The sequence below is a fragment of the Symsagittifera roscoffensis genome, chromosome 2, assembly GCF_963678635.1.
Source record: "Symsagittifera roscoffensis chromosome 2, txSymRosc1.1, whole genome shotgun sequence".
NCBI classification, from domain to species: domain Eukaryota; kingdom Metazoa; phylum Xenacoelomorpha; order Acoela; family Convolutidae; genus Symsagittifera; species Symsagittifera roscoffensis.
Window position 1 is genome coordinate 49,625,567 of NC_087063.1, and position 16,300 is coordinate 49,641,866.

General features: G+C 37.4%; 1 protein-coding gene and 1 non-coding gene across 23 annotated transcripts in view; one reads left to right on the forward strand and one right to left on the reverse strand.

Annotated features, from left to right (window-relative positions):
- The first annotated feature begins 1,127 nt into the window (after window positions 1-1,127).
- LOC134838928 (MFS-type transporter SLC18B1-like) overlaps window positions 1,128-16,300 on the forward strand; it is a 43,371-nt gene continuing 28,198 nt past the window's right edge. For 6 of the 22 annotated variants that reach the window (XR_010162361.1, XR_010162362.1, XM_063854258.1 and 3 more), the window contains exons 1-3: window positions 1,128-1,290; window positions 2,280-2,614; window positions 13,718-14,030. Coding sequence is in view for 20 of the 22 variants with exons in the window: in XM_063854258.1 (XP_063710328.1) it covers window positions 13,914-14,030 (117 nt within the window). In the remaining 2 variants the exon portion in view is untranslated. Of the gene's footprint in view, window positions 1,291-2,275; window positions 2,615-8,724; window positions 8,907-13,717; window positions 14,031-16,300 lie in introns of those variants that run through there. The other 16 variants (XM_063854268.1, XM_063854261.1, XM_063854260.1 and 13 more) reach the window with 16 other exon arrangements.
- Window positions 12,587-12,659, reverse strand: Trnar-ucg (transfer RNA arginine (anticodon UCG)). Its single transcript has one exon. It is a non-coding gene; the product is annotated as a tRNA-Arg (tRNA).

Consider the following 16,300-nt stretch of genomic DNA (forward strand, 5'->3'; position numbering starts at 1 on the left):
ACTCGCAAGTTTTTGAAGCTTATTAATTGGAAACTTCAAATTCTTGGCTTAAGGTCGGCGTTGGGCGCGCTGCGCGCGAGCCGCCGCTTTGGCGCGACTGCGGCGTTGAGTATATGGTCGTGGTCATCTATCTTCACTTATCGTTGTTAAAAACAATTTTGGCGCTTAAATTGTCAATTGTCGGAAATAGCGTTTTAAAAAAATTCGAGCCAAAGTAGTATGAAAATCAAACTAAATTGCAGACTATTCGGTGGTAGGCCAACAAGCCAATGGGCCAGCAAACCAAAAATAGGATTACCCTTCCAACAAATTAATACTTTTATGCAAACATGACAGGTTGTCATTGTTGTTATACAGTTTTTACGTAATTCTGATGTAATTTACGTTATTTTGATGCAATTTCGGCTTCAAGATATGGCGGTTTTTAGACATGGTCGTTTGTTGAATATCCGCCTTTTATTCATATGACAATTATTGTTCCGACTTTCGATATGAAAGTAACGGAATATTTGTGCTCGGGGTGGGTTTTTTTTTTCTTCAGACAAATTTCGACTTTTTAACTAGCCATTTTTGAAAGAAATTTTTTATATCATTCAAAAGGTATTGTTGTCCTGAGCTTAAATATGAAAAGATATTTCACCTGTGATCAGTTTTCGCAAAAATACGGGGTTTAATGATTGTCATTTTGGCCAATGTGGGACAATTAACGCGCGATATATTTCGCGCTATTAACGCGTAAGCGGAGAGTTAATCCGTCTTAGAAATCGTTCCAAATTGGTTGAAAGAAGCTTATTTGCCATAATTGATTTGTTACAAGGAGCAAAATCTATCATTTTGTACTTAATATGGCGTGTGGGGGGATGATTTTCATTAAAAAAATTCAAATTTAAAAAAAAAATTTCAATTTTTGTTTTATTTCATTTAATTTCTTAAATGTTATTACTGCTCCATAAACATTAAAAGGCGGTCGGAACATTCAGGGCTTTGCCCTGATACAATCAGTCTTGTTTTTTTAATTGTTTTTTTTATGAGCATGCAACATTACTATGTTATTATGTGTTCGTTCTTACGGTGTGCTATTATAAAGAAAATTGTATATACTTCACATTTCATGCTTGTTATGCGCTGCTAAAAGATCTGTGTTCGTTAAAGTGAAAAGTTATGCTGTGGTTTTCATGAAAATTATTCATTATGATTTAACGAAACGTTGATGAGTTTATAATTTCTGCTGCCAAATCTCACTTACCTTACTGGCTGCTTACTTTGTGGCAGCAAGAAGTTGACAATCGCGTAAGCAAACACCCGGGTTGACCTCCATAGACCAAAAAAGCTAATCATACAATTCCATAAACTAAAACTATCAAAAAAAACTAGTCATACAAATCTCATACATTTTGCTAAAACGGTGTCATTGAATTTTCGAACAACTTTTCTCTTGTTTTGGCATAAAATTCGTTGTATCGTACCAAATAAGAAAGAAAAACTTTTTGTCAAAAAAATGCTAATCATACAATTTCCATATGTGGAAAATGTATGACTAGCATTTTTGATGGCGACAAAAAATTTTCAAGTATATTTGAAATTGCCCCAAACATTTTTTTGTGTTATTTTTCAATTGCAAATTGATTTTCGTACTCAAACAAACATTTTTTGAAGAAAAAAATTTGCATGCAAAATTTATTTTTTTGTGTGTATAACGTAGTCCTGGATATACTAATATCGTGTTTTTTTCCTTTTCTCTTCATAACTTTTGTTAAAAACGCTTAAAACTCCTCTTTGTTTTGAATGACATGTTTGTTTATGCCTTGATCAATGTCTGGTATAAGAACTTAGAAACTTTGGAAATAATCATCTTTGAAATTTTTTGCCAAAATTTAAAAGTTCGTTACTTTCGTTATATTATTTGTGTGAGACAGAATTAATCTGCAGGCTGTTTCCAATGCATTTTCAATGCGAGACGGCCAAATGTATGGTTACTACGTTTGAGTAACCAAGGTTTTTGTCATTTGTGTTCGGTTACGAACACAACCAATAAATTTTGAGAAAATAAAATGTAAAAAAATCATTATTTTTGGCTTATGGAAAAATGCTAGTCATACAATTTCCCTATACTAAAAAGTAGTAATCATAGACCTTTCATGTAATTTTCATGTAATCAAAATGCTAATCAAACACTTTTCATGCAATTACTTACGGAATTGCATGAAAAGTGTTTGATTAGCATTTTGCCATAGATGAAAATTGTATGACGAGCTTTTTTGGTCAACCCGGGCAGTCAGCAAGCAGACTAGTAGTTAAGCAGACAACATTTTCAACTTTTATTTCTAGGACGGTTGCAAGAAGAACTACCATATTAAAATGCGGACAAATTCAAGCGACTTCTTGTTGTTCAAGACATCATTTCGAATATCAATTCATATTAATCATGATTAAGTATTTTTGTTTGAAATGAATAAATTTAAACCAGTTTAATATGAAAATTTCCAGCTTCTGCAATAATAGATTGTTGGTTTTCATCGATTACCAGTTGTTGTGATTTATTTTTATAGTTATGTCAAAATGACCTTCGGTATTGATTAGATACCAATCAACACATTGCATAATTCGACCATCGGTAGATCATTGCTAGTTTGTGTTGATTAAGATTAAACGTTTCAATTCACATTTCATTTTTTATCTTTTCATTTTATTTAAGTAATTGCGCTTACTCTGTACATAACTAACAAGTCTTTTAGAACTTTTTAGTATGGCGTAGTCACATGAATCGAACTTGCGTGGAGACCTTTCATTCTGCCAAACCATACCATGGAGCCCCACATTCCACGATCCATTTTCAATTAGCGATAATTGCTAAAGAGAATCTGGATATCGATAGTCTTAACGGACCGGATGTACCGGAAACTTAAATTCAAATTCTGAAACAAGCAACAGAAAGTGAACTGGATATCAATAGAGTCAATAGAGAAACGACGAACAAAAACGCGATAAAATTATACGAAGCCGCCGAAGAAAAGCGGATCAACGAAGAAAAGAAAAAATTTTATGGTATGAGACGAGCAGAGGCTGATGCTCTATCCTATTTTTAGCACTCGGCAGCAAGAAAAAAATCTTTGCCCGAAAAACCCTCGGGTGAAAGTTTCAGCCATACTTTTTACTGAATTCTGGAATCTTCTGGACGTTGCCTTTAAAAAACCTTCTAACACAACTTTCGAGAGGCACAATAAATTAAACCGCAAACAAAAAGGTCGTTAGGCAATTAAACAATTTTGGGGCGCGCTGACAGACCTAGCTAGTACATGAAACATTAGGGAGACCAATGAAGCGGAATGGATTTGGGACGTCTTTATATGCAATATGAAGGATTGCGAAACCCAAGGGAAACTCCTATCAGCTACAATCAGCCCCTCAGAAGCTGTAAGTCTGACTCTAATCGACGGAAAAAGCAATTTTAATTATCAGAAATTGACGCTTATGACGAAATCTTTGACCGATGGGCCGAATTTTGAATCGTTCAATGTACAGAACCAGATAAAGAAAGAACTGAGTCGCGTTATAGAACGGAGTAATTCATGCATGAAGTGCGGCAACGCATTAACAAAGGGTCACTTGAATGTATGTCCAGCGCAGCGTATCTTTTGTAAAACTTACAGAAGAAATTTCGCCAAACTGTGTAAATCTCGCAACAAACTACCATCTGTAAATATTGTAAGTGATAATCATGTAAATATTGCGAATAGTGTACCGCCGGAGAAATCCTGGAGCGATAATCAAGAAATGTGCGGAGTGATAAATACTTGGAACGGGAACGGACCGAGAGAAGATGACAATGTTTCGGTTTGGAGCGTTAGAACTATATCGACGAGAACGGACTGGAAACTAGAAAACTCCTGAACGTAGGATTGGGATGGGAGATGATTGTAAAAATGATTATTCGATTCGGCGAGCCCAGTTAGTTTTATAAAACAAACTGACTTACACGAACTTAAACTCAGATATCCCAACCTGAAATTTTACGCAGTGGCGAAGAGGATCAGATACTTATCCTGCCGTTTCACAGACCATACGATCAACATCCTGGGCAAAATAATAATCAACGCAATTCAATAGTTGGATTTGTGAAGAGACGCCATTTTTCATTACTGGAGGACACACAGAAGAAGTGTCCCAATCCAATATGTTCACTCAGCCGGCCACCAATGAAGAGTAAGTTGAAACTTTCCTTTTCAACTGAACAAATTTTCTACAACTTTAAAGAATAACTTACGAGAGTTGAAAAAAGTCGGAACGATCGCAATTTAACACATATCGATTCTCCGTTTAAACCAGTTCAGGCAAAATAAAGAAGATTTCCTATGCATCTACTCTGGGCGTAAGTGAAGACTTAAGAAGAATGGAGACCGAAGGACACGTTGTAAAATTAGAGAAATGCGACGAGGATTGTTTCAATAGTCCAATTTTTTTTAACAAAAAAGAAAATTGGCTGGATCAAATTGGCATTAAACTACAAACCATCAGAATTTTTAAAATAACATTAGATAACCAACATTCATGAAATGATAGGCAATGTTGCTATTCAACTTTCGGAAACTCCTACTGGGCAGGTCTGATTCTAAATTACTAAACGATCAGACTTTCAAAAATAATCTCAGATACCCAACATTCATGAAATGATACACAATGTTGCTATTCAACTTTCGCAAACTTCCAGTGGGCAGGTCTGGTTTAGCAATTTGGAATTGAAAAATGCGTATAGTCAACTTGAAATTTGCAAAAATGCAAGCGGACAGTGTAACTTCAACACTTTGGGTTGTGAAACAACTGTAGTGTATCAACTTTCAAACGGTTCTTACGGTTTGGGCGACATGCCTAATGAATTTCAACGCGTCATGAACTCACATCTAAAGAACATACTGTGTACGTTTTGCTACATAGACGACATTGTGGTTGCTTCGAAAGGACTTTGAAATGAACATTAATCAATTGTAAGTAGCTTTCTGACAATCCTAAACAAGAACATCATGGCGGTGAAAAGAAAAAAATGCCCATTCTTTCAGAAAGAAATATGAGGATTAGGTTTTAAAATCTCTGAAGACGGAGTACTTTCGTTTGTCGGCAAGGCGGACGCTATCGAAAACCTTCCAGACCCCAAAATTATCTCGAAGTTATGAATGTTCTCCGGCTGAATAAACCAGTATGTGAAAGATGGCTTCGAATTTTTCTTCTTTGAGCTCCCCCCTTCGTCCCCTATTAAACAAGAAGTCAATTTACAAATGGGATACTAGACACTAGATAGCTTCTGAAAAACTGCTATCAGAAAAAGTATATATCACAGGAAGCAGCCACTTTGTTGTTCTCATAGTGGACTGAGTGCGACATAAGAACATTTTCAAGGTGGACAGTGGAAAGCAATCGCATTCGCTTCAAAATTCTTAAAAAATCAAGAAATGAAGTATTCCACATTGACTTAGAACTATTGGGCGTAGCATGGGCTGCAGAGTAGTTAAGAAATTACTTTTCGGCTCGGATTTCGAAATTGAGCCAGACCATATAGCCCTAGTTTCAGCCATTTCAGCAAAATATAGCTACAAACCGGCGGCTAAACAGATTTTTACCCTTTTAATTTTAAAATCTCACATCTTCCAGAGAAAATATGGGTCTTACTGACCTCTTATCTAGATTACCGTCTGGCAAAAACTAAACCTTACCCTCCTCACTCTACGACGAAGAATTTTTGGAATATCTTATCTAGTGGAGACCAGTTGAAATGTTTAAATACAAATTTTGTAGATAGACCTTTGTTCGCTGTTAAATCAAATCCAATTGTTATTTTAAAAAATCCCGTCGCGAGTTGAAAATTCAAGCAATTTTTTTAGTCGAGATTTTAAAATTTTTTCAATAGTTTTATTGAATTCTAAAATTTTTGGTGCTATTATTTCTTGTTTTGTTCAAGCAATTAAAGTTTGTGATAACTCAAATATCAGAGCAGAAAATTGTTCTCTGAACTGTTTACCCCCAGTCCACTCTAATGCCAACTTTAGAAGCATTATTTTTACTGACAAGGTTCTTATACATTTCATTATGCAAAACGAAGATCTAAGGAAAAAGAAGTCCCCGAGATAGTTAATCTCAATCAATTTGCCGGCCCAATAGATATAAAACAGACCTCATATTACCCTACTCCCCTATAATTCCAGAGAAAACACTGTTCAAAGAAACTCTTAACGATCATGACAAAAGACGACAAGATTATCTGGGGCAAACTCATCACGATCAGAATTGGACGACCAGTAGTGATTCAGGGAATCTACTTGAAAAACTACAAAAGAGACCTTGATGTGAAACACGAAGTCCTTTTCAAGGACACTAAGCTGGAAGTGCCAGCAGCTATTCGGGGATTATTCAGCTCACAATTAAATGAAATTCATCCGGGCCAATTTGGAATGAAGCTTTTAGCAGAATACATTTGGTTGCCACACATCTTCCGGGAAAGGTATCATCTTGGGGAGTCTTGTAATCAGTGCCTGGAAGTCGGTAAGAGCCTCAAAGTTTTACTCGGAACGGAACACACGACAAAACGTCCCACGTTATTTTACGCGATTTAGGACTAAATTCGGTCTACGCAGGTCCATTGGACGCTTTTTGTGGAACAAAAAATTTGTCCTTTTTTGCATTGATTGTTTCACAAAAATTCTCTCTGCGAATTTAGTCAATAACCCAACCTCAACTTCCGTTACTTCCTTTTAAAACTGATTACTGCCATCATCATGGTTTTCCAAGAAAGATTAGAATAGGCCATGGGTTCTTTTTTCATCTCACGGTTTGAAAGGCTTTTGTTAAAAATTCAACATCAAAATCACCTGCTATACAGTTGGAGATCATAGATCTAACGGACTTGTAGATAAACTTGTATATACTGTAAAATCTTAATGATTAGCCATGTCATTTGAGTCACCAAAACCTTCTGTAATTTCCTAGATCGAGAAAATTATTTGGAACCTCGAAATTAGAAAACAGAAAACAACCTTCGATAGAATGCACCCCCTCGAGAAACATTTTTATAGAACTGCAAACGCCAGATTAAAAAATTGATATACTTCGATAACCGATTAGATAAAGTAAAGTTTATCTTACCGGACCAACAAGCCAGGAATTAGGAAATTCACGACGGGGCAGAAAACGGCTACATGGGTGCTGACGGCTACATGGATGCTGCGGAAGCTCAGACAGACTCAGAGGACAATCTAACATTAGCCCTAACCCACTCGGTTACTCCCCCGCCTGACCTGTCAAGACCCGGCAAAACCGGCGAAACTTCAAAGAAGTTAGTTTCTGGAAGTAAATTTTAAACAAGGATGGCTAGCAGGAAAATTGGGGAACCCTGTTCCAACTTTTCAGAAAAACATCATCGAATCCTCTGATTATACGATTACGCTCAATAACGGTCGCATCTTGCAAGAATCCGACTTAGTTTTTAAAGGAAAACTGCTCCCTTTTTCCAAAAATATCGTATTGAAACCCATTGAGCAAAATCTTACCCAACCTTCGAGTTTAGCAGGAAAAAAGAAACTCTCACCTCGGATGAAGTCCATTGGGAGAGACACCACTCAGCTCAAGCAGGGCACGGTCCCAACTACAAGACGGTCCCAACTACAGGTCCCCATCAGCCGATCACAGAACTAGTAGTGATTCAAAAGTGTCAGCAAAATACCTCAGGTTCTTCTTCTTCTCTAAACCGAAAGTTATGGGATGGGATAATCAAAGACTATTTCGATGGCGTATCAAACAATAACATGCCTTTTAGTCAGGACGCCGTGGCAGGGCCTAACCATGAAAAAAATGTTACAAGTGGCGAATCTTCACTCCCAAGGCTCAAACATCCGAGTGGACCAGCGGTTCCTCCCTCAGGTTCAGACTATCAAAATATTCATTCGGGGCTGGCTTCGAAAAAAATCCGATCCAATTGGTCAGTACCCCAGAAAATCCTTTCCAGGTGGAACACCAACCAAGACCGTCTAGACTTCGAGGAATAGTGGGCCCTCCTAAATTCTTCGGTGAACTTCGGTTATATCGATATTGTGCTGGAGTTGCAGGACACAGTCACTGACGTAAACAAAGAACTCCCCTTAAGATTTTCTAATGCCGCCAGTGGACGTCGCTAAGAGACACACTGGTGGCTATGAAACCACTCTATTTTGCTCTTCTCAAAGTCTATCCCATCGGGACGAATTGGTCAGACTCCGATACAAACTATCCTTTCAATATCACCGAGCGGATCCACACCTACACCCCAACTTCCGCCGGAACACCCAATTTAGGATGCCAATAGTTTTAGTGAAATCTCTTCAACGATTGACTAAGAACACGAAAATCGCTTAGATGAATCTGATTCGACTTACCATTGAAAATTCTCTTTGTTTTTGTCCTAGTCCTTGTTTATGGTGCATTTTGTAAATTTTGTTCCTACTTTGAAGGGGGAAACGGGTGTATATAGAATTAGTTTTGGTCAATTGTAAAATTTCATTTTTTTCTCGTAAAATGTTGTGATTTGTATGTCAATATGACCTTCGGTATGGATTAGATACCCGTCAACTCCATGCATGGTTTGACCATCGGTCGATCATTGCTAGTTTGTGATGGTTTAAGAACGAACGTTTTAATTTACACTTCATTTTATATTTTATACTTTTCTAAGTAATTGTACATATTGTCTATATAACTAACTAGTCTATTGGAACAATTCATTACCATTATTCTCAAACGTTAAAGTAGTAGCGCAATGGATGCAAGAGAAAACTTGCTGAAATTGATTGTACATCTTTCCTACAGCAACAATTCGAACGAAAAATAATTTGAAAATAGCTCCAGAAGTCTTTTAGTTCAAATTGTATGTTTTGTTATGTTTCAAGGTATTCCATTCAATCATTCTCAATTTACGGTTTCATAAAACTGACATGCATACAAAGATAAGACTACCGTTCAATGGGGCATAAAAATTTTTAGTTAAACTTTTATTTCGATCGCCAAAATTTGACGGACCAAAAAAATTATCGTATAAACGTTTGTTGTATAATGTTTGAAGGGTGGATCTAAGATTATCTAATTTCTGTTCACACATTGTCCTCTGTATAGTACCTTACTGTTAAATTTTTGTTGAGAAGGATCGATTGTAAAATGTAGTCAAGGCAATTTCTCGGCGAATGAATAATGTCAAGACAAAATTTCATGTTTTTGTCTAGTGACTTCTAGTTTGAGTAACATCACGCAGAAAAATAATTTCTGCAAGGCAATTGTAGCAAGGAGGAATGAAAGATCAAACCTTGGTGTCGCATACTTCGCGTAGACTTTAAGCTGATGCTTCAAATTGATTTTGTACCTGATCTTAAAAGTAGCTCTGGGGGGCAAATAAGACAAGTCTGTGGGTTTGTTTGGAACATCTGCTGGAAGCCCACGAGAAACCCAAAAATAAGTAGAAGATGTGCAAACCTGCAACTTTTTTGACCAAGAAAACTCGTATTTTATAACGTTCTTAGAGCTTAATATTGTCAGAATTTGTGATATTCATATCGAAAAACTTCTATGATAGCACCTTCGGTCGACCAGGGAAAATTATATTTCGAAATTAGAGTCAAAATTTTTGTTGCTAACTCAGTGTTCTGACCTTTGTTTTTTGCTACGAACTCCCAAAAATCAAAAAGTAGAAAAATCTACAAAACAGCCAGGGCCGGATCTACGACTTTTACCGAAAATTTTATCTATCTTTATCTAGGTCGACTAAATTGATTTTTCGAGCTCTCCCACATCACTAAAAGTCCCGTTTTGGCCAAACTTTCTGCGCTGCAGGCAAAGTTTTCTGTTCTGTACAGTTGGAGATCAAAGATCTAACGGACATGTAGAAAGACTTGTATATACTAAGAAATCTTAATTATTAGCCATGTCATTCGAGTTGCCAAAACCTTCTGCAAATTCCTTGACCGAAAAAATTATTTGAAACTTCAAACTTAGAAAACAACCTTCGATAGAATGCACCCCCTCGAGAAACATTTTAATAGAACTGCAAACGCCAGATGGAAAAATTGATATACTTCGATAACCGATTAGATAAAGTAAAGTTTATCTTATCAGACCAACAAGCCAGGAATTAGGAAATTCACGACGAGGCAGAAAACGGCTACATGGATGCTGACACGGAAGCTCAGACAGACAATCTACCGTTAGCCCTATCCCACTCGGTGACTCCTCCGCCGGACCTGTCAAGACCCGGCAAAACCGCCGAAACTACGAAAAAGTTGGCCTCTGGAAGTAAATATTATAGAAGGGCGGCTAGCAGGAAAATTGGGGAACCCGATTTCAACTTGGTAAAGGAAATATCATCTAATCCTCTGATTATACAATTACGCTCAATAACGGTCGCATCTTGTGTAAATCCGACTTAATTTTCAAAGTAACATTGTTCGCCTTTCCCAAGAATATCGCATTGAAACCCATTGGGCAAAATCTTACCCAATCTTTGAGTTTAGCAGGAAAAAGGAAGCTGTCACCTCTGATGAAGTCCATTGTGAGAGACACCACTCGTCTCAAGCAGGGCACATCCAAGACGGCCCCAATTATAGGTCCCCATCAGCCGACCACAGAACTAGTAGTGATACAAGAGTGTCCGCAAAAAACCTCAGGCTCTTCTTCTTCTTCTCTAAACCTAATGTCATGGGATGGGATAATCAAAGACTGTTTCGATGGCATATCAAACAATAACATGCCTTTAGTCAGGACGCCGTGGCAGGGCCTAACCATGAAATAAAGGTTACAAGTGGCGAATCTTCACTCCCAAGGCCCAAATATCCGAGTGGACCAGCGGTTACTCCCTCAGGATTAGACTATCATAAATTTTGCTCGGGGCTGGCTTCAAAAAAGGTCTGATACAATTGGTCAGTACCCCGGAAAATCCTTCCCAGGTGGAACACCAACCAAGACCGTTTAGACTTCGAAGAAAAGTGGGCGCTCCTAAATTCTTCGGTGAACTTCGGTTATATCTAAAACGTGCTGGAAAAGGAGGACACAGTCACGGACGTAAAAAAGTTAGATGACGGATCACATTCTCCTCCGTTGGTCATTTTTTTTACATCTACCCTTTAGATTTTCTAAGGCCGCCAGTGGATCTCGCTAAGAGACACACTGGTGGCTATGAAACCACTCTATTTTGGTCTTCTCAAAAGTCTATCCCATCGGAACGAGTTGGTCAGACTCTGATACAAACTATCCTTTCAATATCACCTAGCGGATCCACAACTACACCCCAACTTCCGCCGGAACACCCAATTCAGGATGCCAATAGTTTTAGTGAAATCTCTTCAACGATTGACTCAGCACTCGAAAATTGCTTAGATGAATCTTATTCGATTTTCCATTGAAGATTCTCTGTCTTTTATTTGATTTTTTGCATTTCAATAATCTGATTTTGGACTTATTTTCAATACTTTTGTATTTTTTATGTACATTTTAGATGTACAGTCTGTGGAATAGATTTGTTTTCGATAGATTTCACCTTTGTAAATTCTGTACATTCACCCAATTTGTACATTTGTATATTCCAAACTTCAATTGTACATTTCATTATTTATTTTTGTCCTAGTTTTTGTTTATGGTGCATTTTGTAAATTTTGTTCCTACTTTGAAGGGGGAAACGGGTGTATATAGAATTAGTTTTAGTCAATTGTAAAATTTCAATTTTTTCTGGTGAAATGTTGTGATATGTATATCAATATGACCTTCGGTATTGACTAGATACCAGTCAACACATTGCATGATGCGACCATCGGTCGATCATTGCTAGTTTGTGATGACTAAGAACAAACATTTTAATTCACACTTCATTTTATATCTTATACTTTTTTTAAGTAATTGTACATATTCTCTATATAACTAACTAGTCTATAGGAATTTTTTGTTACCTCCTTTATTCCCAAACTGCAAAGTAGTAGCGCAAAGGATGCAAGAGAAAACTTGCTGAAATAGATTGTACATCTTTCCTACAGCAACAATTCGAACGAAAAATTTTTTGAGTTAGCTCCAGAAGTCTTTAAGTTTTCATAAAAATGACAATCATACAAAGATAAGACTACTGTCCAATTGGACAAAAAAATTTTAGTTAAAATTTATTTTTTCGACCGCCAAAATTTGACAGACCGAAAAAAATTTAACGTATGAGCCTTTGTTGTATAATATTTGAAGGGTGGATCTAAGATTATCTAATTTCTGTTCACACATTCTCCTCTGTATAGTACCTTACTGTTAAATTTTTGTGGAGAAGGATTGGTGGTTAAATGTAGCCAAGGCAACCCGAGTCGAGATTTTTCACCTAATTTGAAGCAAGATTTGAGCGGTTTGAGCGGTTTTTGTAGACAATTACGCTCAAAATCTTGCTTCAAAATGAGCGGTTTGAGCGGTTTTTGAACGGTTTATCTAAGAAAACCGCTCAAAAACCGCGCAAGATTTGAACGGTTTTGAGCGGTTTTTTTAGATAAACCGCTCAAAACCGTTCAAATCTTGCGCGGTTTTTGAGCGGTTTTTTTTAGATTTAATAATAAAAAGTCGACCACAGAGGGATTCGAACCCTCAATCTTCTGATTCGAAGTCAGACGCCTTATCCGTTAGCCCATGTGGCCCTGAAACTAGTGTCGCGCAGCGAAGCCAATATAAATTCTAATTCATGCTTTTGAAATTCCTGTGACAGTGATACGTACCTCGGCTCTTTTTCCTTTCCCCCCCACCTCACACGAGCTTTAATTTATTAGTGTAACGAGTGGTTTTACGAGGTTGAGTATGAAGACCAAATATCTTTGTCGTGGCCTTATTAGTCTGTATGTAAATTTTCATAACAATTGAACAATGTGGTCAACAAATTAGCATGTAAAAATTTGCAGGTGGGGGGAAAAGGAAAAGGGGCCCGTACCTCAGACCACAGGTATCCATAGTACTGTGCATCGCATGTGCGAAAGTATTGACATGAGTCTGGGACCTCCACCCGGGAAGACCGCTCAAAAACCGCTCAAATCTTGCTTGAAAAACCGTTTAAAAATCACCGCAAAAAATGAGCGGTTTTTGAGCGGTTTTTTAAGCAAGATTTGAGCGGTTTGAGCGGTTTTTCCAAAAAAAAAACCGCTCAAACCGCTCAAACCTTGCTGGAAAACCGCTCAAACCGCTCAAATCTTGAGCGGTTTTTGAGCGGGATCTCGACCCGGGAATTTCTCGGCAAAGGAATAATATCAAGACAAAATTCCTTAGGGTCCGTCAACAAAAATTGATATCTCAAAACCGTATGAAGGGGGAACCCTTTGGGACGGCAGGGGGTCGCACGTAAGTCTCAGAAGACAACAATGACCTTCATTTGACAAAATTTTCTGCGCAGCAGAGAAATTTTTGAAAAGCCGGTCAAAAAAGTTTTTTTTTGGTTTTTTTTTGGAAAATCGCGTTTTCGACGCGAGCTCCCACTCAAAAATAGGATAAATAAATATAATATTCTGAATGGAGTGGTCTTTTTGTTCAATCAAGTTATGGCGATCAAAATAATATTTTTATTCCAAAACTTCTTATACCTCATCAAAGTTGTTGCCTCGTTGAATTGCAATTGTAACTAGACATTTTACCTTTTAACCAGTATATTTTTTGTAAAATACTGGGGGTTTGACAATCAGCGGGATTTCAGTTTCAAATGATTTTCTAGTATGAGGAATTAAATAATTTTTTCAACAAGGTTAGAATTTACAACAAATAGATGATTATCTGAGGGCATATCTTCAATCACAGGTACTGAATTGAATTGTAGTTAATGTTTTCATTCAAACCTCCCGTTCTTAATTTTCCTTAGTTAGATTTCTTCTCGATTATTAGACGGCTAGCTACTTCCATCTTCACTCAATATGAACAAGCTCTTTATCTGGAAACTTGCGACAATTTTTTTGGTTAACGCAATTATTACTGTTACGTCAATTTACTCGGCTCAAGTTGGTCTACTTCTTCCTATGGACGCACACGAAAAAGGGCTCATTTTTATTTTCTATCTGTGATATACTGTTTTGATTTCTTGTCAATTAGGTTACTAATTGTTGTACTCTTATGCAAGCTTATCTAGGGTTTTCTCGAGGTGGGCAGGTTTTCAGAAAAATATCGAAATTTTTGTTGAGTTTTTTGTTTTGTAGGTCGACCAAATTGATTTCACGAGCAGTCTCAGAAGACAATAATGACCTTAATTTGACAAATTTTTCGGCGCAGCGGGGAAGGTTTTGAAAAAGCGGATAAATACGGCTTTTTGGAACTTTTTGAAGATCGCGTTTTCGACGCGAGCTCCCCCTCAAACTTAGTACATATTGGCGCCCTTAGAAAAATTTTAGGGTTGGTCGGCCGAAAAGGGACAACATAAAATAACAAGAAGGTACTCTTTGCTAGGTGAGGGGTCAGATATTTAAATCTGCTAAGCTAAGTTTGAGAACTTTCCTTTTTGTTACTCTTTGAGTTTTGTTGCTTTTATGTATTCTTAGCTTGGTGTATTGCGCAATAAAAACTTTAAAAGGATCTACATAGAGAAATCATGTTCAAAACGGCTAAGGAAAAAAGAACAAACGGCGAGAGATCCCCCAAATTTTTCTTCATCACACGTCGTCTAGTAAATTCTGGAAAAAGGTTAGATTATTGGATGGCGCTAAGTCTCTAGTAGGAACCGATCTATCAGTTTTAATGACAGAAATTTTTCAAAGGCGAACGAAATTGAATTTTTTTTAATTGTACAATACACCAAGCTAAGAATACATGAAAGCAACAAAGATCAAAGATCAAAGAGTAACAAAAAGGAAAGCTCTCAAGCTTAGCTTAGGTGCCTTTTTAAGCTTTATAGCACTCGAAGTGGAACACTGTATTGAACCGATAAAACCGTCGATGCGCGGTTCATCTCAAACAGCTTGGCCCGCTGGCTATTAGTTGTTTAACAAACAGTTTTAATCAATCTCTGTCTCTTAAGATTATCCGCCAAATATGGAAGAATTCAAAAGTAGCACCCTTCCCAAAACCTAACAAATACCTCAAACTCTCAGAATCCTACCGCCCCGTCTCAATTTTTAGTCCAGCTGTTTAAAACTTAGAATTGCTAATCCACCTAACCCTAACGAAACACCTACTAAAAACCGACCATCAACATGGCTTTTGCCCAATGCATTCAACCACCACGTCATTATCAGTCTCAATTTTTATCAATGACGGATTCAAACAACACAGGTCACCCACTAGAACACTTTTGGTCACCTTAGAACTATCCAAAGCTGTCAACATGGTCTACCATCGAACTCTCCTGGATCTTTTCACGGCTCCACCGTACCGGGTAGCTTAACCAGATAGTTTTTAAAATATCTCAGTGGTCACCAAGGAAAAAAATATATATTTTAGGGACGCTCTGTCTTTATCCAGGATTGTACGAACAGGTGTCCCACAAGGCTCAGTCCTAATACCAACATCATTCAAAATCTACGTTCACGATGCGCCATTATCTCCCCCTGAAGTTAAATTACAATCATACGCAGACAATTTCTACCCCTCTGTACAGTCAAACATTTTTCAAAAAGCCTCATCTACCCTATCAAACTACTTAACCAAATTAGGCTAGTTTTTTACGTCTAGATCTTTCGTATTTTTTTCCAAAAGGCTCCGCGGTCTCTTTCTCACGTTCAACAAGGAATTCAGCCATTACTGATTACCTACAAGGCTTTGGTCAGACCAATTTTACATTACGCATGTCAGCATGGTTCAATGCCGCCAGCTTAACGTCTTTAAACAAACTTCAAGTAGTTCAAAACGCCGCTCTCTGCAACATATAACGGGCTGTACAAAAGTGATTGCTCCAGAAAACTTACAATCAGAATGTGAAAATTTAAATGTTGAATACCATCATAAACTACTTTTTGCTCAATTAACCCTCAAAACTGATAGCACCTCAAATCCTTTACTTTTCATCACCATCACGCCCAGACCAGACTTTGCCAAAAAATCCGCCCATCAGGATATGGCCTATGTAATCCAGGATAAGAACATAGCCTCCAAGACACAGCAAACGCTTCTTTTACCACTTCAAATGATTTTAACGAACTAAGATCCTTTGCTTTTCAAAATTACAAATTGATTTTAAAACAGCTGTACCCTAAAAACATCGTTCAGATGCGCTTCCTTGGAAGTTCTACCTCTCAAAAAATGCAGATGCGCTTCCCTGGAATGCGCTTCCCAGATTACAGCCCCTTCTTGATCTCCTACTCAAATAGAATCG